Raw genomic sequence first — 22,787 nt, forward strand, 5'->3', positions numbered from 1 at the left:
GGGGGGGGAGAACTTGATCTTCTTCATCATGTGCAGTTTTGTCTAAATTGAGCTAAGGGAAAGAGTAACAAGTCTTTTTTGGGCAACTTGCTCCGTCAACGCGTTGGACCCATGCACCGCTCGGACGGTGTCATCTTACGGACGACGCTCCCGTCCCCATTCGCAAGCTCGAAGTTGTCCCGTCCCGCTGCTCGCTTCGTGTTGCAGAAGCGAGGACAATGACGAATGTAGGTACTTGTACCTGTACCGTTTGGTAAAGTTAGCGATCCCGCACAGCCGTCTGCTGCGGCAGCCAAAGGGGCACCGTTTGTTTCGCTGTTTGGCTTGCCGGGGCTGTAGGTACCTTGATAGGTAGTGCGGGTAGTAGGTACAATCGTAGTGCATGTACCGGTAGTAGGGTTGGGAGTGGAGTCACCCGTGCTCGATCAAGATTCCCATGCGGTATGCGCATTCGTAATCAAAAGCAGCAGCAGGGCCGCTTGCAGCAGCTAGCTTAGATCAGGACGTAATTTCACGATGGACAAGGCCGCTCAAATTCCCCGACGGCCTGCCTCACTTCGAGTAGTAGGTGCGCACGGGGAGGATCCGCGCTAGGATGACAAGAAGAGCTCATCAGCGGAGAAGGTCAGGATTTCCATTCACTTGCACTGCGCACGGTATGATGTAGATCTGCCGGAATCTCCTAGATATCCAAGCCTGCTCAAGCTTGGCCGTGCAGCGAAAGACTCTTCTGAGTGCGCTTCCGGGGGCAATTTGGTCTCGGTGTCGACATTTTGAAAGTGGCATTTATCGTCACTTGACCTTTCGGATTTCGAGTTCAAAATTCCACCTGGGGCAATAAGTTCGCTATGATATGCCCCTGCTCACTTACGGATCACGATGGCCAAAAAAGCTTCCAATCCGCAACTCACACTTGCGCGCAACAGCCGCTCAGCAGCAGCACAGCAGGGGTGTTGGAGAGGGGCAGGCGGCAGGACATGCTTCCATCCGAACGGCGATCCCGCTGCAGCAGGCCCGCATGCAGCAGCAACAGCAGGACGAAAGAGAAATCTCCGCAAAAGACTAGCCTAGCCTTGCCGCCTAGCAGCGCATCAAGTTTTGCACTCCCGAAGCGCTGCTACATCGAGACGACGCCTGATGGCACGAAGTGAATGATCGTCTTCGACAAAGTGGCAAGCGTCGAAGGAGCGGAGTCTTGACGCCCTAAATCTGATCGAGAGCTACGGGGTTGGTCGTCCTGACGCGACGGACATAATGTGGGGAAGAGGCACAGTAGAGTGTGAACAGTGCCTTCCGGCCCAGACCAGGTACATGCAGTCTTTACAGACACGCAGGACGAATGAAGATCACACATGTCGCTTCTTGACCCGAAGTGGTCTGAGTGTATACACACGCCAAGCGCTTTTGCAGCCGTTCAGACTTGCACGCCTCCGAATCACGAATGAGACAGAGGAAAGGAGCTGCAGCGAGGCGTGCCACTCACTGTGACTGCCGCTTCTCATGGAAGGGAGAGTTCATCGTGACGCTAGTGGAGTATTCTCCGCAGAGCGTCACCAAGTGTCAGCGTGCCTTTCGTCATGCACCTTTTATGATCCTTGACGAAGGGTCACACTCGCTGTCGAGGTCTCGCTTTGGAAGCCCTTTGCTCCCGATCTTGCCTGCTTTGTGTAGTCGGCACATCCGCAGAAGATGAAAAGCGGCGAACCCGTCAAAGCAGAGATGCGGTGAAGCCCCTCACCCGGCTCGCCACTTTCTCTCCACCTTACCGTTCCCCCACACGGATCATTCACCCTCCCCCAAAATTTATACTGCAAGAGCGCACCAGCTGGACTGGCAAACACATCGTACCCTTCCGATCATCCAAACGGTCAAGCGAAGCGCTCGGTAGAGAGCAAGACAAGATCAGATCTGCTGGTGCACACGGAAGCTCAGGATGCGAAGCAAATTGCAGAAGCTCTGCCTCGCATCGCTGATAGCTCTTGCCCAAGCAGTCTCAGCTGCCCATATATTCAGCCCCCTCGACACACCAGACAAACGCAGTCTGGGGGCAGGAGTCGGATTGAAAGTAGGTAACGTGCTCAGTCGAGGTCTGACACGGCGGTTTGAAGCTTCGCCTCCCGCAAGGTCAGACTTGCACTTGCCCGATGGTATCTTCACCTCTGCGGATCCCCTCGCGGCCTTGCGCACATTCTGGCACGACTTCTTGTGAGTCTTTGATCTTACCCAGCACGTACTCTTCGCGTTGTTATTGACAATTCTCTTTGCGTCTTGCTTTGGTAGTGTCTGGCAATTTCCTCAACATTATTTCATTCAGCTGTACGTCATTACTGGCGTGATCGGAGTCATCGCTGTTCTAGGAGCTATGGTGCTGGGCAGAAGGTTGTACACCAAGCAGCTATGGATCATCCGGATTCAAGAGACCGTCGGAGGCTGCAGGATCCTCGTTCCGCACACCATTCTTGCCTTCACGCTGGTCGCCTGCGTATTCATTGGCGTGTGGCTTGCCTTCACTTGGGTGGGATCGATGCCCTCGACTCGCACGCCAATGTGAACTCACTCGGCTTTGAACTCTCCGCGACACAGCTTCTCATCGGTGTTCATCATTGGGGAGTTACCCCAACGGTAGCAGGATGGATGATCCTTTTGCCGTGGCTGCCTCTATGGATCGCAGCCTGGTTAGGAGCCTGGGGCACTTTGTACGCTTCACCAGGCTGGCAATCGATGCGGTACCATGCAACCTCTTGGACCGACGCACGCAAGTGGATTCCGAATCCTTTCATGTGCAATCTCATCCTCGTCGGCACCCCCTCGCTGCTGGTGGGCTGCACCGTCGGCATCACTGTCCCTTTTGGACTCAGATGGGACAAAGCGGTGCACATGTGGCAGATTTGGGATGGGCAGCAAGCTAACGCGAGCGGCAGCATAACTCCAGAAGTGCTGTCTCAAGCGTATGATATCTGGGAAGAAGCCGAGGACGCGATTTGGTGGTTGGGATTGGGATTCTTGGTCTGGTGCTTCTGGGCCTACGGATTTGGTTTGTTCTACTTCTTCGTCGGTTTTGAGCTTCAAAGAACCATCCGCAAGCAAATCAGGGAACAGCTGGCTCTTGGAGAACTCGCCAGAAAGGAAGGAGTCACTCCTCACAATCGGCCAGTGTGGACGGATGCGGAAGGCGATACTCGCTCCGAGGACTGTCAGAGCCCCGCCGAGGAAGCAGCGCTTGCCGAGACCGGCGTCGTGGACATTGCCGCTCCCGGCAAGCTCCAAAAAGATGACGAGGAAGCCCAGTTTGAGGCGAACTCTCCGATCAGCTCGTCCACGCCTGCTCCGCAAGCTGTTGGGAAGGGCAATGTGCGCAAAGGAAAGGAAGCGGAGACGCACGCTGCAATGATCGAGCGTGCGCGTCAAGCCCAGACTTACCTCGACGAAGAAGCAGAGCTGCAAGCGCGCTCCACGTTCTGGCCACCTGTGCGCATGGACGGCAATGTTGGCGCACCGCGAACACATCGGTCGCGAGTCAAGCTGCTGAATGAAGCTCTGCGCAATCTGCTGACCATCTGGTCCAGCATCCTCATCGCCATCTTCCTCTACGCTGTAGCCGTGTCATACTGCGCTTCAGTGGCTATCGAGTGGACAGCAAGATCGGACGCCCCTCAAGCGATTGTGCGCGTCTATTCTGGGATTAATCTGGCTACGGGTTGGCTAAACTGCGTATGCGGTGGTCTGGTCCTCGTCATCATCTGGCTCAACGCTTTCGAACCAATCTTTTCTAGTCTACGGAGCGGAAATAGCACAAATGGCACCGTCGGCATGACCACGACTGAACGAGGAGCTCAGGGGATAGCGTCGAGAAGATACACGAGCAATGGCGCAGCAAATGGCAGTCGGAGAGCATCCAAGCCTTCGTCGTCACTTGGAGCCTTTGCCTTGGGCAGAAGACGACAGAACGCAGCAGGCTCGGACGCTGAAATCGGAATGACGAGCACCAATTGGGCTTCGCAATCAGCTTCTCGAATCCGCTTCAGTGGCGCAGGGGCGCCCAACGAGATGGCGACGACACAACTGATTCCAGACCCTCATCACCGCCAAGACAATATACCCGAAGACGAAGACGAAGGAGCTTCATTCTCTCCCGACGTCGCCTTTCCGGGGGGCGATGCATCTCGCGAAGACTTTGGAGGAGCTTCGTTCATATCCAATGCCGAGGCTTCTCGGTCAAATTCGATGGCAAAGACTCAACGAAGCGCTTCCACATTTCACTTTGATGATGACGGCGAGAAGGGAATTGCAATGTAGCTCTGGTCTCTTCACTGGGCTCACGAGGCGGGTGACATTATTGTATTTTTGAGATTGTTATACTTGCTTTGCGAATGCACCTCGATTCCCCCGAAATCTCAAAGCAGTGGTCCGCCCGCGCCGCAATTGCGAGCGAGCTGGCGAGCCAATCCGAACCTTGCCACGTCTAGCCTTTGTTTAGCAGCATCGACATCAATGTCGGCGAGGTCTCGCCGAAGCGCGGCTGTTTCCGTCACTGACTCGGCAGGAGAGAGGAGCCTCTCTACGTAACCCAAAAAGTGCTGCGTGTCGGCACTGGCGCCAGGTCCGCTGATGCTAGATAAGATTTGTTCCACGACACGCAAGAGATCGAATGTCTCCTCGGTAGTGAACAAGTTCTCCTCGCCTATCCGCAGTGGGAACTCTTCGAATCAGCCAATCGCTCACGAGCGAAGCTATTTGCAGCTGTGGCTAGAAAGCTAGGAGCAGGCAACTCACTCTCGAGCAATGGTATGGCATCGATGATCAAGACTGCCCAAAAGCGCTCTGGGGCCACATTGCTTGTGAGGAGCAAGACGAGCAACTCTGCAGCTTCTCTCAGTCTTCTCTCGGCGTATAGGTGATGAAAGTCTCGATACCTGGCCAGGAACGCCAGCCTACCGGAGATCAAGCTTCTTCCGGATCCGTACTCCTCATTCAATTCCACATTTTCATCTTGGGCGTCCACCTTCTCGTTGCTCTTCGAGGTGGGCAGACCATCCAAAAGACTTCTAGGGATGTCGTCCACCAATTTGCAAAACACGTCTGCTCCTCTGATCACGTATTCTTCAAGGATGGCATCCGCGATACGTCTGACTTGACGCGCGTCACCCGCCCGAACGCAGTACGCTATAGCCAGTCCATACTGGCCCGAAGCGGCTTTGTGCTTGGCCACCCTCTGAAGGGTGCAAGGGTACTTTGACTATGCTGAGCCTTCTGACCGCTCATTGTGGCATCGAAAAAAATTGGCACTCACTTTGCACACAGCTCGGGCCTCACCCTCAAGTCTGTGAGCCACACATGCGCCGAGCACCTGCTCCACTTCCCTAGCGAACGCGTTGCCCCTCTTCTCACTCTCTTCTTTCGCCCGTTGTGCTCTTCTCTCCTTCGCAGCATCCGGATCGTCCGAGTCCTCATCCATCTCCTCTTGCGCTCGTTCCCCTTCCAACTCTGCTAGTGTCTTGAGTGATAGCCGAGAATTGTAAATGGCATCTGTAGTAGTCGAGGACGACTTGGACTCGTCCAGAGGTACCGAGAGAATGATGTCTCGCATACGGACGCGGATGCGCTCTGTCGCTGATAGGGGTAAAGACTGCTCGGCAGATAAAATGCAGCCGAGATAGTCCACAGACAGGCGCCAAAGACCCGAATCGTCCAAAAGAGTCTCTGCGTATTGCTCAATCGCAATGCCCCGCGCGCTGTAGACGCAAGTCGAGGTCAGTGCGAACGCAATAGCACGGTGAGCGCATGAAGGCGGCAAGCCGATGCAATCAGGGGTGGCCGATCATGGGACAACACTCACGTCTCGTCATCTGCGATGCCCGCCTTGTCGAGAAGATCAATGAGGTGCACGGCGAGCCAAGCGTCGTACTGCAAAAGTTTTTGAACCAGCTGTATGCGAGGCAGAAGATTGAGAGACCACATCAATTGTGCCCACAATGCCCGTTCGAAGCTTGTGCTGCGTGTGCTTATTGAAGCTGCTGCGTACTCACCTGGCTGGTCTCACCGCCTGCTATTAAGGACAGCAAACTTTCGCCATCCGACGCCTGATCGATGGGCAACTCTTTGAGAATTTGCCGCATAGTCTCGCTGTGCGAAGCACGGTCTCTGCAGACGTCAGTCTTCGAAAATCAACGTAGTCACCCTGTGAAGGACAGACGTCATGTTTTCTCAAAAGCAGTGCTCAACTCACGGCACATTCTCCCTGCGCATGGTGGGAAGCACATACACTCCCCAAGCGCCCAGAGCTTCTTTCCAATCTTGACAAGCTTCGAATGTTCTGCCCGCCACACCCGCCACTATTTCCAACAAGCACCTGAATTGCGCTTCATACTCCAGCCTGGCATCTTCAGCTTCTTCGCTGGAGAAGCTTGCTCGTTTCTTTGATGCATCGAATCTACCGCTGCCTCCAGACGCTTCACCTTCGGCTTCGTCCGCACCGCCAGCCAGTTCCAATTCGGCTCGATCCATGTCCTTTTCGAGTCTGGAGAGCAGAGCTCGAACACCGAGCACCCAGCTCCTTCGAGTGTTGACAAATTGCCTTTCCGTACCAAAGCTGGTGGAGCGTGGAAGGGTGTCGAACAGCTCTGCCACCTCTACGGAGAGGCGAGCGATGGTGGACGATTGGTGAGTTGACAGACTACGCAGCAGTGTAGCTGCGCTCTTGTTGAATCCTCTGATGGTGAGTCGGAGAAGGTAGTCCCAGTATTGAGCGTGCTCGTAAGGCACGGCAGACGAAATGACTAGCCTTCCTTCCTCAGTGGAAGGAGCTGCGCGTGGCGGGTCAAGATGCTCAGCAAAGGGCAGAGTGAGAAGTGCTCCCACACGCATATGATCATGAGCGCCTAACTCAGCGCGCCACTCACCTGGATCGATGATGTTCACCCAATTGAGCAGCTCCTCCCCGACGATTCCCATGCCTTCTCCGTCCTGTGGCAGATACATCGTCGTAGCCAGCGAGAGGATCTGTCTCGCTTCCGCGCAGCAGCTAGCTCTTCGCCTCAGGCCTTCCAGCTCCGCCTTTAATTCCTTTCTCGTCTCGTTCGAAGTGGCATTGGAAGAAGTCAACTCCGATAGCTCTTCTAGCCTGCTTCCCAACCGCCTCTGAAATGTGGTCAGATCGCGGGAGTAAAGGTTGGTGGATACTCTAGACAGGCGAGAGATGGTCTCGGCTGTAATCGAGACTGTTTGACGTGAGTGAGAGGCCGCTCCCAGAAAGGAGGATCTGCTGGAAAAGGCTTCGTCGCGCGCGCTAGACTGAGGCTGGATGATTTGCTTGAGATTGGAAAAGACTATGTAAGAAGAGACGAGAAACTGTCGAGGAGTGATCACGAGTAGGACGAGAAAGGCACCGCGGTTCGAGCGTGTCAGCATTACACGCGGTCACGTTGGTACCAGTAGGCACGTCAGTACAGCCACTCTCTGCTGACCGAACTTACATTGACAGTGTCTTCATCGGCCCAATCACCCGCAAACATTCCACGCAGTAGAGTATCCCTCAGCGGCTCAGGTTTCCAGGCTAGCGGTTCCAGCATCTCCACTTGTTTCGGAGGCAGCTGAGATCGAGAAGAGGTCGAAGCAAAGTTGGACATTGCGAATGTTGTAGGCAGGCGATACTTTGACTTGGAGAAACGTTGAGTATCCCTGATCGAACTGGTCGAGCAGTTGGACGGGTTTTGATTGGGCGTTGGGGTCGATCGTGCTTGCCTGCGCTTCGAGGTCGGGGTCAATTTGGTGCCTGACAATGTTGCGACGAGAAATACACATGAGCAGCTTGCTTGATCAGGACTGACGTGCTATGGTCGTTCGTCCGGAGGCAACAGGTCGGGTCACAGAGTTGTTGAGTGTGAGTCGAGCTCGGTTGCTTAAATGCATGACCTGCCTGCATGCTTCTTCTCGACCAAAGGCGCGCGTCGCCGGTGCGCGTTGGGCGTGCCTCAACCGATCACGTGAGAGCCCAATCACCAGACGGTCGAAAGCGAAGCAAGTACACAACAATGGTGAATCACGAATCTTGAATCACAATCTTGAATGAAGTTCCCATCAGGCTCGCCGCGCTCATTAAGACTCGTGGCGCCTGATCTCTCGGAACACACAGCACTCGGTCCTCTGTCCTGCTACCGTATCGCTGGGGCCCATCAGTGATCAGTATGCAGCAGACCCACAATCGTGAAAGCGCAAATGCGGCTTCAAACATGGCAGCAATAAAGGGCGAAGAGCAAGGAGAAATTGAAAGCCATTGTGCTCATGGGTCTTCTGAGGGTGACGTACGAATCAGACGTATGTGGGCAGATATGGTAGGAGAAAAGCGGAGTGTGAAGATCGCGCCGCTAGACTTGGGGGGGGGGGGGGGCGACTTTGTGAATCGTATGGCGTTCAGCATTTGAGTCCTATGCGCTGCGGGAATGTCGGAATCAAGACCTATTCATCGTCGTACGTGAACTTGAAGGACCTGTTGAGCAGCGAAGAAGCAATGCTTCTGCAGTCAGCGCAGCTATCAAAGCGAACGTCAAGCGCCGATCCAGCGGGCGCACGCGCATACGGGTGCCACTTACTTGCTTCCCATGTCGATCGCTTCTCCACCAGCTCTGTAATTGCCCCTCTTCATCTTGTTCTTTGCCTTTGTAAAAGCTTTACCCTTCGCAGGTGCAAAGTCTGCCGCCGCTTTAGCTCCATAGCCAGAAGTTCCGGCCTGCATGATGTTCGTAGAACGCATAGGTCGGGTCAGCAAACGTTTCTTGCGCGAATCGATACGAGGTGCCAAAGACCTCCGCCTACTCACAAGGGCTCTGTATGACATGTCCCTCATGCCGTCGTGCGCGTACTCGACAGCGTCGGCCTTGATGCGCGAAAAGGGAACACCCGTTTGACGCTTTACCTTGCCGGTAGAGGTGTCGACGGAGGGCGAAGCGCTCAAGGACGGGAGTGAAGCCGTGGCTGCGGTGCTTGTTGCTACTACTGGTGTGCTCGTCTTTGGTTCCACTGCCAAGATGGCGGCGGCAGGCTTTGCCACTGATGCTGAAGATGACGACGAAGAAGAGGAAGAAGAAGAGGAGGAAGCAGAAGATGATGAGGAGGAGGAAGATGAGGAAGAAGAAGACGAGGAGTCGGAATCGGAATCGGAATCGGAGTCTGAGCCCGACTCAGATTCGGAACTGGAACTGGAGCTGGAGCTGTCGGACGAATTGGATTCAGAGCTCGAGCTCGAGTCAGAGCTGGACGATGCCGAATCTGATTCCGAAGCCGAGTCCGCCTTTGCCTTCTTGGCATTCGCCTTTGCGCTTTCCAGCTTCTTCTCCAGTAAAGCCTTTGCGACGCTCTTCTTCTTCGCCACAGCCGGCTGTGTTGCAGTCTCTGCTGGTCCAGTCTTCTCATTGGTCCTCTCAGAAGCTTTGACCACCCTGACAGGTGTGACTGCTGCTGCTCTTGCCGCTGCCACTGCAGGACTCACTCCTGGCTCTTGCTTGATCTTGACCAGTGCAGCGTTTGCTTGTGCCTCCTTCTCTTGCGCATCCGTATCGGAGTCGGATTCAGAGTCAGAGTCAGAATCAGAATCAGAGTCAGAATCCGAGTCTGATTCTGAAGTCAAACTCGAGCTGGAACTCGATTCTGATTCGGTATCCGAACTGCTGCTGCTGCTGCTGCTGCTGGTATCGCTGTCGCTGCCGCTTTCGCTTGCCTGCTTGCTTTCTGAAGCCTGCTTCTTTTCAGCGTCCGCTTTCGCTGGTGAAGAGATTCCCGGATCTGAGGCATCATCGCTGGTAATTGTGGGGCTTGTAGCAGTCGTCACAACTGGCTGAGCTGCTTTGCGACCTGCTGAGCTTGGCGTTGGTTGTGAGGAGTCTTCGGATGAGGATGAGGATGAGGACGAGGATGAAGAGGAGGAAGAGGAGGAAGAGGAGGAAGAGGAGGAGGCGGAGCTCGAGCTTGAGCTTGAATTGGAGCTGGACGATGAGGATGAGTCGCTGCTGCTGGATGAATCGCTCTCGTCACTGCTATCACTATCACTGTCCCCGTCCTTGTCGTCCGACTTGGCGACTTGGCGCGTGCCTTGCTCCACCTTCGACGCAACGGTGGGCTCTTGAGGCACAGCACCCACTTCCATGTCCATCTCCACCTCTTCCAGTCCACTCAACACTTCCTGAACCATGTCTGCCGATTTTCTAGCCCTCTTCGTCGGTCTACCATCCGAGCCATTTGTGGATCCGGACCCTGACTTGGACTCTGTCGCGAGAGCGGCGGCAGAGCCTGGAAAATGCACTGACAGAAAACTGTGCACGTAGGAAAGTGCGATTTTGACTATGCGATGAGATTTCGAGGCAAAAGTAAGCGGAGCGAGCGAGGGCAAAGGGACGCGCAAGATGCGCAAGAAAGTGCCGGGGGGCGATCGAGATGTTAAGCAATTAGCGACTCACATCCGTTCGAAGAGCTCTCGGTGGTGGCCGGGGATGATGGGACGACGACGTCTGACTCTGCTTGGTCAGACACTGCTTTACGCTTGCCCTTGCCCGTGCCCGCGCCTGGCGCCGTCGTTGTTGGTGCATGACCGCCTCCCGGGGCTAAAGCGGCTGCTCTTTTGACCATTGCGTAGGAAGAAGGCGGGTGGCTGAAAAGCTTGTATATGTATACTGACGACAATGCTCGATTATCGCTTGTTGGAGGGCGTGACCTTGGGCAGCTTACCAGAGCAATACTCACGACGTCAAAGATTCGATACGTCGACGTGCGCAAGGTTGTAGAGAGCGCCAAAGTATCAAGGCACGCCCGCTTCCCATGTTTAATCGTGAATCGTGCATCATCACGAAAGGAAAAACCAAAAATCAAGAATTCAAGAAGAGCCGCGAGCCGCTTGCAGGCAATCAAAATACACGTGATTCTTGCACGAAAGATTAATCTCGTCACGTGTTTGTGCACATCACCTCGTGTGGGACCCAAGGCCAGCGCTGCTGCCGCCCGGTATGCTCGGACTCGTGACTCACGACTGGATGCTCTTTGAAATTTCTGATGAAATTTCGAGCCTGTGTAGAGCCAGCAGCAGTGAGGCCAGCGGCGGTGCACCTCCACGCCGTCGCCCATGGCACATGACCCCAGCCACAGGACTGACGACTAGCAGGGACACACACACACTCATCAGACTCACACAAGTCTTGACTCATGACTCCAGAAGCCTTGCTGTTCGTCATCACACACATTCCACACGCGTCCAAGTCAGCTCCCGCAATCCGCTTCGCTACCACTACGAAAGTCTCTCCTGCAACACCTTTGAGACCCCGCCCTCGTACCCGCCTCATACCCGCGCCACAATTTAATCTCACGCCACGCCATGCCAGTCGCAGTCTCGCCCGCCGCTGCGCAGTCTTCCAATATCTGGATCGCAGCTGGAGAGGGGGATGATGAGAGGGTCACATACCTGATCGAAGTAGAGGGTGAGCTCGGATCGACGACTGCGGGTGATCCTCATGCTGCGGTGTAGCGTGTGAAGGAGGTGCTCAATCCCCCTCTCGACTCCCTCTGCCGCCCCTCTGTCAGATATTTCTCCTACCGCACCCGACAGCAACACCTACACTCCGCTGCACGCAGCCGCATCCTACTCGCACAGCAGCACGCTCCAACTCCTCCTCGCTCATTCCAAAACTCCATCAAACGCCGTCAACATTCAAGATTCGGATGGAGACACACCGTTGTTCGTGGTCGAAGAAGTTGCCATAGCAGAACTACTCATCAAGCATGGAGGCGATGCTTTCCACAAAAACAAGGCGGGAGATACGCCGGCTGAAGTAGCAGAGGAGAATGGGTTTGAAGAGGTGGCGGAGTATTTGAGAAGTATAACGGGAGAGAAGAGACTTTATGAGAGACCTGGAGATGGGCCAGAGGATGAGGAAGAGAGTGAATTGACTTCGAGGTTGGAGGACGAGGAGGGAGCCAGCTTGACTCCGGCTGCTAGAGACCTCATCGACCAGAGGACGGAAGCGCTGATGAGTCAGGTAGAGTCCCTCTTATCTCGCGCTTCTTTGCGATCCGAAAGTGCCGACAGGGGAGAGTCTGGGGCAGAGTTGAAATTGACAAACGAAGAGGAGGAAGAGCTTAGGAGGTTGGTGGGCGAATCCGTCTTGGAGCAGATTAGAGAAGGTTGGGCGGGGAATGAAGGCCCCGGCCAGCAAGGAGAGGTGCAGGGTGAGAATGACAGCCGTCAAGTCAACGAGGAAACAAGGCCAGCTGGAAAGGAGCCTGAGCCAAGATGAGGCAGGCATACAGGCCATCAAAAGATCAACGCGCAGCAAAATATAGAAATCTAATGCAGACCCTGCGTGTCGGTTGAGACGTCAAATATGCAAGCGCGTGCTCGAATACATTATGAGGAATTTGAAGCATTGCGGCTCTCGTCAGAAGCACACCGTGGCATCACTCCTGAAGATAGGCGGTGAAGGTAGGATCCGCAGGCTGATCATCTCGTATGACAAGAGCCGACTGGCTCGCGACACTACGCTCGATCTGCTACACTACGCTTCTCGCGATTGCTTGCTCCAGACCACGTCCCTGTCAGGATCGTAGCGAACGACGACCCCGCTCTGCATCGCGTGTCCTGCTCGCTGTCACGCTTTGACCAGCTTCACTGAATCTGTGTTATCGACGACGTATGTGACTTATACTGCGTCGTCCTTACCTGCTTGCTCTGAAAGCCATCTAGACAAAGTCTGAACGGCTTTCAGAGGTTCGTGCGGGTACTTTAACAAATGACCCTGCAGCGCTGCGACGCTGACTCGTTCATTTGGTATAGCTTGCGCGAATGACCGTGCCTCCTTCTCCAGATCTTGCTCGTCCGAGCGGAGCTTCTCTATTTGCGAGTGCGCCAAAGAGCCACTGTCGGTACGACGAGACGCTGGCTTGTACCAACGTAAAAAGAGCTCGTAGGCTTGAGAAGAAGTCGCATGTGTGAAGGCTAATTCGTAGTCCACTCGACCCTGCCGGAATTGTGAGCAAGAGCATGCGGTCAGCGGGAAAGAGGAAGATGTTGCAGCAATACACAACTCACCGGCCGGATAAGTGCCTGCGCATACAGAGGAACGAATGGTATCAATTCAACATGGCATCATGAGCACAAATATCCGCTTCACACTGTCTCTCACCTCGTCCAGAACCTCCTTGCGATTGGTGCTGAGGACTAATATGCGGCCGTCTGTCGCTCCAACTCCATCAATTGCATTGAGCAAGCTCGACAGCGTTATGCCGGTGAGCTTTTGCTCTCTATTCGCAAAGGCCTACGAAAGGAAGAGAGCTGATTGGCGTCAATCTTGACGCAAAACTGTGCAGTCAGATGTTGCTCTTTCTCACCACGTCGACATCTTCTAGGAGCAAGATACTCCTTTCAGGAACCTTCTGCGCCAATTCCTGTGCATGAGAGAGTTTCGTCGCTGAGCCCACAAGCCATCGCAAAATTTCACGTTGATTCGGAACGCAGACGTACCTGAAACGTCGCATCGTCAATCTTGTTGTTTGACAGGGATATCGAGTAGATGTGCATGGATAGCTCACTGGCCATGACGTGAACCATGGAGGATTTGCCACTACCCGGAATGCCTTGAAACAGATATCCGCGTCTCCAGGGTATGCCACCTGCAAGCATTCAGGTGATAGGAAGCTGAGCTTAGCGATGCCGCTTCTCTGGACACCGAAGAAACGTTACTCACGGTCATGATACCACCGCCTCGTTTCGTTGCTCAAAAACCACCTGACGTCGCCCAGCAAGCCCTCCTTCTGACCGATAGGCAGATGCACAGACTCGGCCAGCCGTTTGGAGCTACTATTGGACTCTGTCCATTGTCCGTATCGGTCCAACTGCCACACAATGCATTTGCCCAGCTCTTGATCAACATATTGCTCCTTGACATGCCTGATGAAGTTCCTTAGAGGGCTAGAAGAGAGTGTGAGGAACGAAAGAACCAAAGTCTGAGGAAGTCATACGGGGTCAGCTGAAATGAGGCCGAGTAGACAGCCGGCAATGCTATCACTTACTTCGTCCCATTCCGAATCGCCGACCAACGCTCTACTCCTCTTGGCCCATATATGCGTGCCCCTGAATTTGAAACTTCGACAGCGAAGCAAGGCGAAGAGATGAGACTTACTGCAGTCAAGGTGATACCTCGACCAAAGGCTAGCACTCACTGCATGCTCTCGTTTGGGAAGTACCAAACACCGCTCGCGCTTTCGCTCGCATTCGACGAGTCTTTAGCAGGGGCAAAGTCTTCCTCGGATCCGTATCCTGATAGCATGACATCTGGCCTTGTTCTCACCTCCACATCTCTAGGTTGAGAGATGAGATCGGTGTGGTGTGTGAGGTGGTACATGACCCACCTAGGGCGTCAAATGCATACGGCGGAGAGAAGCTGTCATCAGTTGAAAGCGACAGAGTCATGAACAGCTCAAGTTGGACGCACTTGTGTGCTTGATCCTTGCCGCGAAAAGTGGCGTTGACAAAGATCAACTGTTTGAGCGCGCCCACGATCGCATCCGAGATGGCTTTCGAGGCGGAAATGGCAGCTCCGGTGAGAGCGCCCATCGCCAACACCCTCACGCTGTCCCAAAATTGTTGAGATTTGAGAAGCTCTACATGAACGGAGATCACAAAGAGTATGGTTTAAATCACAAGACTGAGGGACGTCATTGCGGCCCTCAGGCAGGCCTGACTCACCGCTGATTCCGTGGATTCCAGAGCGGATGGACAGCGAAGAGTGCAGCCCTACGTTGCTGCTGGACGCCATCTTGGCGAGCTCGAGAAGTTCCGGAATCTGTGGCTCAGGCCCAGCAAGCGCGGGCTTCAAAAAAATTCGGTGGCGAGAATTGATGTCGAAGGAGCCTCTGATTGGTCTCTTGCTCTGACCGCGTGTACGTTCGACTCGCGCCAGTTATCGGGTCCCAACCCCGATCTTCCGCTCTCCAATATAAGCTTCGGCTCTGCTCTGCCGTCACGAATGGCCTCAAGGATGATTCTTGATGCCTCGACGATTGCACCTGCTGCCACTCTACCACGAATAGCGTGCGATTGCACTCAAATTTGTCGATCTCCTGAAAATGCGGCGTCCTTCATGTGTATGCGTTGATGCGCTTTCTTGAAGATCCGGCCGAGTTGTCTCTTGCACAACTGCTCGTGTCACTAGCGAGTCATGCCACAACTGTATTCGGGGCTGTGCAGTTGTGAATGGATTCATATGGTCTTGACCAGGCGTCTTCGAGACCTCGATGAGTCATCAAATGTCGTGGGTCATACAGTCAAAATTGCACACACGGCGTACGGCGATCAGTTAGAAGTCAAGAGTCATTTCCGTGTCCGAGTCAACAGTCAAGAGTGGTGAGTCACGAGTCACAAGTCACATATGATAGTCTTGAGTCGTCAAGTCACGCGTCAAGAGTCTCGAGTCAAAAAGTGTTCGCACGAGTGCTTCGCGCGCAGTCACGTGACCCTGACGTTCCTGGGCATAAAATTTGATGGCCGTGCGCCGACCGGAGTCACGAGTCACGGAGGGTGACTCAGACTTGCGAGGAAAGGTTGCCTTGCTGCTTGCGCTCTCCACCGTCTTTGGTCCCTCACATCGACCTTCGCGCTGTCCTCCACTCCACCAGCAATTGAGCGTCATCGCTGCTTTGTAATTTCGGACATCTCTTACCTACACGTGATCAATAGTCTGCCCAGACATTTTGCTAGTCAAGTGTATGCGCGGACTATTCGCACCACTCGGACGCTTTCGGTGCATAACTGCCGCTTCTTCTTGTCTTCCTGCCTCCAGACTCAGTGTCCTAGCGCCTAGAAGGCGACCGCGTCCTTCGCTGACGATCTCTCATCGACTAGCTCGCACCATGTCGGACAAAGTTCAGCCTCCTGCCGGCGAGCATGCTGCCGCTGCTCCTCCTGCGGCAGCAGGCGCCCCTCCCGTCGATCCCCAAGACGGAGACAAACCAATGACCAAGTCTGCCATGAAAAAAGCAGCCAAGGAAGCCGAGAGACTGGCAAAGTCTGCTGCCAAGCAAGCTGTTCGAGCTGCCAACAACCCTGCCGCAGCCGCAGGTGCAGCCGCTGGAGAGGGCAAGAAAGCAAAGGCAAAGAAGGAGAAGGCGGTTGAGGAGGAGTGGGTCAACAATACCAAATCGGGAGAAAAGAAAGGTGAGCACGTGGACGTGCAGCATACAGTCCGATGACTTAGCTCATGAGCACTGTCTGCATGGCTGCAATTCACAGATCTCTCTGGGCCCATGGAGTCTGGCTACAACCCTTCGCATGTAGAGGAGTCGTGGTACGAGTGGTGGGAAAACTCGGGCTTCTTTAAGCCTGCTGAACCCAGCGAGTCCGATCCTCACGACCCCAATAAGACCTTCGTGATCCCAGCGCCACCTCCCAACGTCACTGGAGCGCTCCACATCGGTCACGCATTGACCATCTCCATTCAAGACACGCTCATCAGATGGTACCGCATGCGAGGCTGGCGCGTACTTTTCAATCCCGGCTACGATCACGCTTCTATCAGCACTCAAGCCGTGGTGGAGAAGCGACTGCTCAAGCTGGAAGGGAAGACCCGTCATCAATATGGTCGCGAGGAATTCTTGCGTCGCGTGTACGACTGGTCCCAAGATTACAAAGGCCGCATCGGCGGTCAGACACGTCGTCTGGGCGCATCTTATGACTACAGCAGAGAAGCATTCACGATGGACGAAACTCGATCGAAAGCTGTCGTCGAAGCATTCTGCAAATTGCACGAGGAGGGCATCATTTACAGAGCCAGCAGACTGGTGAATTGGTGCTGCAAGCTCAACACTACCCTATCAACGCTCGAGGTCGACCAGAAGCAGTTGAGCGGGCGGACGTTACTCAACATTCCTGGCTACGACGAGAAGGAGAGGATCGAGTTTGGAGTGATTGTAAGCTTTGCCTATGAGGTAGCAGACTCTCCGACGGGCGAGCGTCTCGTGGTAGCGACGACTCGTCCCGAGACCATGCTCGGTGATAGCGCTGTGGCAGTCCACCCCAAGGATGCGCGATACACTCACTTGCACGGCAAACACCTCCTCCATCCGTTCCTTCCAGATCGCCGCATTCCTATTGTCACTGACGAGATCGCTGTCGACATGGAATTTGGAACTGGTGCCGTCAAGATCACCCCCGCGCACGATCCCAATGATTACGAAGTTGGCAAAAGGCACAATCTGGAATTCATCAACATTCTCAACGATGACGGCACGCTTAACCATAATGCGGGAGAATTTGCGGGCGTCAAGCGCTTCACTGCTAGGCGGACCGTCGTCGAAGCCTTGAAAGCCAAGGGGCTGTATGTCGAGACCAAGGACAACCCGATGTCGGTCCCAGTGTGCAGCCGTTCGGGCGATATCGTGGAGCCACTCATCAAGCCGCAGTGGTGGGTCAGCTGCAAACCCCTTGCTGATGAAGCTGTGAAGGCCGTGGAAGAGCAAAAGATGACCATTGTGCCGGACACGAGCAAAAGAGAGTTCTTCAGGTGGATGGACATCATTCAGGATTGGTGCATCTCTCGACAACTGTGGTGGGGACACCGCTGCCCAGCATACTTTGTAGATATAGAGGGCAAGGATCAGAATGTGAGTACGTGACTTGTGCACGAAGAATCCTGCATTGTTCTAACGGCCCTTGTATATTCCCGCAGCAAGACGATTCCAGCCAGTGGGTAGTGGGTCGCAATCTTGCCGAGGCAGAAGAGCGCGCCCGAAAATTGGCAGGTCCCAATGCCAGGTTCACTCTTAAGCAAGATGAAGATGTGCTCGACACCTGGTTCTCTTCTGGCTTGTGGCCTTTCAGTATCATGGGCTGGCCAGAGCAGACGCCGGACCTCCGACACTTCTACCCAAATTCTATGCTCGAGACAGGATGGGACATCCTCTTCTTCTGGGTTGCTCGCATGGTCATGCTGGGTGTGCACTTTACTGGCAAAATTCCTTTCCAGGAGGTTTTCTGTCATGCTATGGTCCGAGATGCGCATGGACGCAAGATGAGCAAGAGCTTGGGGAACGTTATCGATCCCATCGACGTCATCCAAGGCGCGCCCCTTCAGGCCCTTCATGATCAGCTCCGACAGGGCAACTTGGATGAGAAGGAGATTCTCAAAGCTCAAGCTGGACAGAAGAAGGACTTTCCCAAGGGTATCCCGCAGTGCGGAACAGATGCGTTGCGCTTTGCACTCTGCGCTTACACTGCCGCAGGAAGAGACATCAACTTGGAGATTGCCCGTGTTGAAGGATACAGGAAGTTCTGCAACAAGCTGTGGAACGCGACACGATTTGCTTTGCTCAAGCTCGAAGGCGGCTTTCAGCCAGCGGATGATGAGCACGTATCGGGCAAAGAGTCGTTGGCAGAAAAGTGGATCTTGCACAAGCTGGATGAGGCAGCCAAAGAAGTCAACAGCGCGCTGGGGCAGAGAAACTTTATGAGCGCCACTTCTGCCGTCTACAACTTTTGGCTTTACGAGCTTTGTGATGTGTACATTGAGGCCATCAAACCTATCACGGACCCCTCAGCGGAAGACGCATCGGCCCGAGCATCAGCGCAGGAGACGCTGTACACAGCGCTCGAGTCTGGTCTCAGGCTGCTTCACCCCTTCATGCCTTTCGTTACCGAAGAACTTTGGCAGAGGTTGCCTAGGCGCAAGAGCCACGTCGTCCCCAGCATCTCGCTGGCTGCGTTTCCTGAAGCTCAAAAGGTTAGGTCCAACTTAGCTGACGCACAAAGCTTCGAGAGTGTCATGGCCGCTGTACGAGGAATCAGAGCTCTTGCTGCTGATTACGGACTTGCGAAGGGCATCGAGGGTGAGTTGCCGACCTCGAAGTCCGCTATGGCTTTGATGCAGATCAGCACTGACGTTGTCCCTCTCTTTTCTGTTGACTCGCCGCAGCCTATGTGGAAGCCACTTCGGCGCAAGCTTACGAAGTGTTCAAGTCGCAAGAGGCGATTTTGACTACGCTGATCAAGGGTTGCGACAGCGTCAAAGCTGCTTCGCCATCGAACAAAGCCGAGACGATTCCCGAAGGCTGTGCTGTGCAATCTTTGCCCTCTGCATCATGCAACGTTCATGTGCTCATCAAGGGCAAAGTGGATATTGAGGCGGAGCTAAGCAAGCTGGTGGCCAAGATGGAACTGAATACGAGCGGCTTGGAAAAAGTCCAAGCTCAGACGGAGAACAAGGAGGTGTGGGAAAAGACTCCTGAAGATGTTAGAAAGGGAGCTCTGGAAAAGTTGCAACACCTCAAGAGCGAGAGAGAGACGCTCGAGGGCGCAAAAGCTACGTTCGAAAAGCTGAAGGATTGAACAGGATTTCTGCGCAAAAGGCCTCCTCTTTCTCTCTTGTGCTTGCCAAAAATCCGCTTTTGCAGTCGCGAATTAGCAAATGGACAAAGAAAGCGGTTCGAACAAGAGTTGCATACCCCGAATGACTGATGCCACGATCGTGCTAGGAGTGCGTCACGTGGCGATGCGTTCGGATTGCGCGGTCTCAAGACAGAGCAGCTGTGGTCGAACTCTGTCCTCGAGAAGGAATTCATATACAGCCCAGCCAATTGTACCTCGTGCTGCGCGTGCTCTCATTTGATTGTCAGATGGAGCTTCCCAGATTGAGTGACTCCACGCTTTGTGAAGCATGGGATAGGCCTCTACGAGCCTTGTGGAGCGTTTGCAGTCTTGGCGTCTTCCTCTTCAATGGCGTACCTCACTCCCATCCTCCTGTATTCCAAGCCCTGCGTCCTTTTCCACACTTGATGAACAGCCGCGCGCTGGGCAACATGTGCATCGGGACCCGTAGCTCCTCTGATTGCCAGTATCCTTCTAGCTCCCAAACTTGCGCGAGGCAGACCGGCATTGGGATATGTTTCTTCCTGAATAGCCAAACGTAGCCTTTCCTCTGAAGCTTTACTCCTCAGATCTGCCCCGACAGGCTGATCCGTGCTGCTGCTGGAGGACCAGAAACGGTTGTGTGGATTAGAAGGTCCGTTGGCGTCGGTCCAAACGCCACCAGATTCGAGCAGGAGCAAAAGAGCAGCGCTAATGTCCCACTCCCATACTGCTCCTTCCCAAACGATGTCCACACTTGCAGCTGCGCATAGCGTCAGATCCAGAGCTGCAGAGCCGTAAGATCTCAAGCCTCGTAATTGTGCGCCTTTGAGATCTTCTCGGGACTCGCACTCGGACTTGTGACAAGCAGAAGAAGTCGACGCGGACTTGACGCCTGAACCGTCCCTCTCGATCCGACTCTCCTTGTTTAGTGCTAGGTTGTAAAAGGTGTCCCTCTTGCGCCGCAGATTGCCCGGTGCGCTGGTCGGCTGACCCTCGTAAGAGACGCTCTGCACCACATCACGTCTATCCTTGCCCCATTCTGAAGCAAAGAGCCATTCTGAAGAGCTATGGGAGAGGGGACGAGGCTGGAGTGGAAGTCTTTGGACGTTTGGGATCGAGGAGGATGAGGATGCAGGTGGACATGCGTTCGGCTCGAAGGATCTTGACCAGATTTGGATCAGTGAACGAAGTGCGCTTTTGGGGCTAGAGTCTGGAGCATCACTCTGTCCTGGAGATGCTTGTATGCGCTGGTTCAGATCAAGTTCTCGCACGAGATCCTCTGTGGGATCATATTGCCAAGCGCCCCACCCTCTTGCGCCGGACCACAGTGTACCGCTTCTGCCCAACATAGGAGCGTATACTACCCCAACGACCGGTAAAAGCTCTTCTTGATTGGCTAGAGATGACTTCTGAGCAGCGTTCAGACCTCGTGCCAAGCGCTCAGCATCAACGTCGTATGCTTTGGCTCGGCGCCTCACTAGGGGCTCTTCAAGGCTGTAGCCTGAACGGACGACGCTTAGCGAGATGCACACTAACGGATTGCCGTGGACGTAATTGACGGTGCCATCCAAGGGATCGATGATCCAAGTCGTGGCAGTCTGCACGCAGTGTAGCGGCGTCCAGGAAGTCAATACTGCTGCGACAATGATTTCTCAAGGGTCGCTGCGAACAACGAGCTAGGCCACGCATGCCACATGACCCGGACTCACCGGGTCCAGCTTCCACTCCTTGCTTCCGCCCTTGGCATACGCTTCTTCGGCCAGGATGTGATGATCGGGATATCGTTGCCTGATCCTATCCGTGATCAAGCGCTCCAGCATGAGATCCGTGCTGGTCACTAAATCCGTACTCCCAGCCTTTTCCTCCTGCGTGTAACCCTCATCCCATGTAGGATGCGAGCTTGCAGAGGCAGTCTGACTCGTGCTGGGTTGCAGACCCACTTCTTCTCCTAAAGGGTAAGGATAGTCAAAGGCAGAGGAAGATGCACCTCGAGTCCGAGAGATTTGGGAAGCTGTAGCGCCTCGAAGAGCTTCTCCTGCACTCAGTGCCAAATGCAGCGCAAAATCGTGCAGCTCTTCCAGCTCAGTCTTGTGCGACGCCATCTTATCTTTGAGTGGCTCGGTCTCGTGCCTCGCGCCTTTCTTCCTGCTTTGACCGACCTCTGATGGTGATCAGGAAGGGCAAATCTCTCTTTGCAGAGCTTCTGGCTAAGGTTGCCGTGCAGCGAGCGCGCGTCATTAAGAATCACCAATCGAACATCGCCGTCCGGCAAAACCATTCTCCCGCATCAGGTCACGTACTCTTGACTACATATATATATATACTCACCACTCTTGACTCGTGACCGTATAGTCGACTTAGCGCGGCGAACACGCCACGCAGTCATCAAATCCTCAGTCAAGAGCCATACGGGTCGCGAGAGTCGTGAGTGCTCGGCGCCCTCGAATTGTGAATCGGCCGATAAAGCCGATAAACGTGTTTGGGACAGAGTCGGCCGAGAGACACGCACTCGGTTTTCAGCCTGAAGATTCTTGATTCAAATTGACATTCGATTCAGATTCAAATTCAACTAGATTTACGATTCCGGCTCATGCCGGACGAATTGCACATTTCAATGCGTTCAATACTTAGCGCTCACAGTTGCATGAGGATCGCGACAGCGAATCCTCGATTTGATCTTGAAGCGAGAGTTGTGATCGTGAATAGATTTCACGGCGTCATTCTGGAATTTAAGCTTCCTCATGATATTCAATCAAGAATACAAGCTTGCTGATGATGTTCAAGATTCAGATTCTTCATTCTTCATTCAAAATTTGGATCACCACGCGGTAGCACGTGATAGAGATTTGCAGAGGGGGGCGCTTTGCTAGCTCATCATCATCAGAGGCTCGCGAGGCTGCATGTTGGTTGCGTGCGCGTTTGGGTGCAGAATCACGAATTGGGTGAAACAAGAATCGTTTGCACGAGATCGACGGAAATGAATGGCCATTTGGTTGTGCGATGATAAGGGTCCGCTCCAACGCCGAGTCGTGATTTGTGAAGCAGATTGAGTAGCTGTGCCATCACCTTCTTCACGACGATCCACGCCAAGTGCAGCGGCCCTTGCTTTGGCTTTAGTTGCTGTCACCTCTCGACTGTCCGGGGCCCGGCTCTGATCAGAAAAGGAGGAGTGACGAAGTCTCCCTACGCCATCTTAGCACCTTCGCCAAGTCCTCGAAGTGTCTGATCTGGACGTCCACCAATTCACCTTCAATCAGTCACCATCCGCATCTTAGGCCGGCGACCTTCTCTCAGCACTCTCAACTCGCCATCCAGCAACGGAGCAGATGCAGCATTTCATCACAGCACTCGCACTTGCACTCATGGGGTTCAGCTGACTGCAACACCGATCTCACTTGTCCTGTCTTCTCTA

General features: G+C 54.1%; 7 protein-coding genes across 7 annotated transcripts; 3 read left to right on the top strand and 4 right to left on the bottom strand.

Annotated features, from left to right (window-relative positions):
• Window positions 1–1,933: 1,933 nt before the first annotated feature.
• On the top strand, window positions 1,934–4,296 carry IE81DRAFT_348455 (hypothetical protein; the record flags this gene model as incomplete). The annotated part of the gene is made up of 3 exons (XM_025516261.1): window positions 1,934–2,205; window positions 2,281–2,515; window positions 2,584–4,296. 3 exons carry the CDS (start codon window positions 1,934–1,936, stop codon window positions 4,294–4,296), a joined length of 2,220 nt encoding a protein of 739 aa, XP_025368462.1.
• A 29-nt stretch (window positions 4,297–4,325) lies between these two features.
• IE81DRAFT_324693 (hypothetical protein) lies at window positions 4,326–7,876 on the bottom strand. Its single transcript, XM_025514303.1, has 8 exons — window positions 7,473–7,876; window positions 6,900–7,347; window positions 6,227–6,803; window positions 6,027–6,123; window positions 5,837–5,925; window positions 5,291–5,732; window positions 4,774–5,212; window positions 4,326–4,681 (listed from the first exon to the last, which is right to left on the bottom strand). Exons 1-8 carry the CDS (start codon window positions 7,623–7,625, stop codon window positions 4,395–4,397), a joined length of 2,532 nt encoding a protein of 843 aa, XP_025368463.1. The 5' UTR covers window positions 7,626–7,876; the 3' UTR covers window positions 4,326–4,394.
• A 507-nt stretch (window positions 7,877–8,383) lies between these two features.
• IE81DRAFT_337819 (hypothetical protein) lies at window positions 8,384–10,795 on the bottom strand. Its single transcript, XM_025515515.1, has 4 exons — window positions 10,449–10,795; window positions 8,816–10,332; window positions 8,589–8,725; window positions 8,384–8,485 (listed from the first exon to the last, which is right to left on the bottom strand). The coding sequence occupies exons 1-4, from the start codon at window positions 10,615–10,617 to the stop codon at window positions 8,455–8,457; spliced, it is 1,854 nt and encodes a 617-aa protein (XP_025368464.1). The 5' UTR covers window positions 10,618–10,795; the 3' UTR covers window positions 8,384–8,454.
• Window positions 10,796–11,080: 285 nt separating this feature from the next.
• IE81DRAFT_324695 (ankyrin) lies at window positions 11,081–12,404 on the top strand. Its single transcript, XM_025514304.1, has 2 exons — window positions 11,081–11,459; window positions 11,563–12,404. The coding sequence occupies exons 1-2, from the start codon at window positions 11,357–11,359 to the stop codon at window positions 12,273–12,275; spliced, it is 816 nt and encodes a 271-aa protein (XP_025368465.1). The 5' UTR covers window positions 11,081–11,356; the 3' UTR covers window positions 12,276–12,404.
• A 273-nt stretch (window positions 12,405–12,677) lies between these two features.
• IE81DRAFT_292074 (P-loop containing nucleoside triphosphate hydrolase protein) lies at window positions 12,678–13,657 on the bottom strand (the record flags this gene model as incomplete). The annotated part of the gene is made up of 5 exons (XM_025511937.1): window positions 12,678–12,995; window positions 13,067–13,081; window positions 13,161–13,292; window positions 13,366–13,422; window positions 13,499–13,657. 5 exons carry the CDS (start codon window positions 13,655–13,657, stop codon window positions 12,678–12,680), a joined length of 681 nt encoding a protein of 226 aa, XP_025368466.1.
• Window positions 13,658–15,605: 1,948 nt separating this feature from the next.
• IE81DRAFT_324696 (putative VAS1-valyl-tRNA synthetase) lies at window positions 15,606–19,621 on the top strand. Its single transcript, XM_025514305.1, has 4 exons — window positions 15,606–16,189; window positions 16,265–17,634; window positions 17,700–18,855; window positions 18,942–19,621. Exons 1-4 carry the CDS (start codon window positions 15,886–15,888, stop codon window positions 19,352–19,354), a joined length of 3,243 nt encoding a protein of 1,080 aa, XP_025368467.1. The 5' UTR covers window positions 15,606–15,885; the 3' UTR covers window positions 19,355–19,621.
• A 40-nt stretch (window positions 19,622–19,661) lies between these two features.
• Window positions 19,662–21,716, bottom strand: IE81DRAFT_315345 (hypothetical protein). The gene is made up of 5 exons (XM_025512527.1): window positions 21,085–21,716; window positions 20,883–20,973; window positions 20,702–20,762; window positions 20,380–20,536; window positions 19,662–20,229 (listed from the first exon to the last, which is right to left on the bottom strand). The coding sequence occupies exons 1-5, from the start codon at window positions 21,475–21,477 to the stop codon at window positions 19,696–19,698; spliced, it is 1,236 nt and encodes a 411-aa protein (XP_025368468.1). The 5' UTR covers window positions 21,478–21,716; the 3' UTR covers window positions 19,662–19,695.
• Window positions 21,717–22,787: the final 1,071 nt, after the last annotated feature.

Source organism: Ceraceosorus guamensis (assembly GCF_003144195.1).
Source record: "Ceraceosorus guamensis strain MCA 4658 unplaced genomic scaffold IE81scaffold_45, whole genome shotgun sequence".
NCBI classification, from domain to species: Eukaryota; Fungi; Basidiomycota; class Exobasidiomycetes; order Ceraceosorales; family Ceraceosoraceae; genus Ceraceosorus; species Ceraceosorus guamensis.

What these genes read in the sequence shown, in the direction of transcription:
- IE81DRAFT_324696 (XM_025514305.1), top strand. Translation starts at nt 15,886, where the DNA reads ATGTCGGACAAAGTTCAGCCTCCTGCCGGCGAGCATGCTGCCGCTGCT. An exon ending in CAAATCGGGAGAAAAGAAAG is followed by an intron (nt 16,190 to 16,264) that starts GTGAGCACGTGG and finishes TGCAATTCACAG; the next exon opens with ATCTCTCTGGGCCCATGGAG. An exon ending in ACTTGCGAAGGGCATCGAGG is followed by an intron (nt 18,856 to 18,941) that starts GTGAGTTGCCGA and finishes GACTCGCCGCAG; the next exon opens with CCTATGTGGAAGCCACTTCG.
- IE81DRAFT_324695 (XM_025514304.1), top strand. Translation starts at nt 11,357, where the DNA reads ATGCCAGTCGCAGTCTCGCCCGCCGCTGCGCAGTCTTCCAATATCTGG. An exon ending in ATACCTGATCGAAGTAGAGG is followed by an intron (nt 11,460 to 11,562) that starts GTGAGCTCGGAT and finishes CCCCTCTGTCAG; the next exon opens with ATATTTCTCCTACCGCACCC.
- IE81DRAFT_315345 (XM_025512527.1), bottom strand. Translation starts at nt 21,477, where the DNA reads ATGGCGTCGCACAAGACTGAGCTGGAAGAGCTGCACGATTTTGCGCTG. An exon ending in AGGAGTGGAAGCTGGACCCG is followed by an intron (nt 20,974 to 21,084) that starts GTGAGTCCGGGT and finishes CACTGCGTGCAG; the next exon opens with ACTGCCACGACTTGGATCAT. An exon ending in GACGTGATGTGGTGCAGAGC is followed by an intron (nt 20,230 to 20,379) that starts GTCTCTTACGAG and finishes GCTTGTCACAAG; the next exon opens with TCCGAGTGCGAGTCCCGAGA.
- IE81DRAFT_337819 (XM_025515515.1), bottom strand. Translation starts at nt 10,617, where the DNA reads ATGGTCAAAAGAGCAGCCGCTTTAGCCCCGGGAGGCGGTCATGCACCA. An exon ending in CGAGAGCTCTTCGAACGGAT is followed by an intron (nt 10,333 to 10,448) that starts GTGAGTCGCTAA and finishes CTCATCGCATAG; the next exon opens with TCAAAATCGCACTTTCCTAC. An exon ending in ACATGTCATACAGAGCCCTT is followed by an intron (nt 8,726 to 8,815) that starts GTGAGTAGGCGG and finishes AACATCATGCAG; the next exon opens with GCCGGAACTTCTGGCTATGG.
- IE81DRAFT_324693 (XM_025514303.1), bottom strand. Translation starts at nt 7,625, where the DNA reads ATGTCCAACTTTGCTTCGACCTCTTCTCGATCTCAGCTGCCTCCGAAA. An exon ending in GGCATCGCAGATGACGAGAC is followed by an intron (nt 5,733 to 5,836) that starts GTGAGTGTTGTC and finishes TTGCGTCTACAG; the next exon opens with CGCGCGGGGCATTGCGATTG. An exon ending in TGCCATACCATTGCTCGAGA is followed by an intron (nt 4,682 to 4,773) that starts GTGAGTTGCCTG and finishes CACTGCGGATAG; the next exon opens with GCGAGGAGAACTTGTTCACT.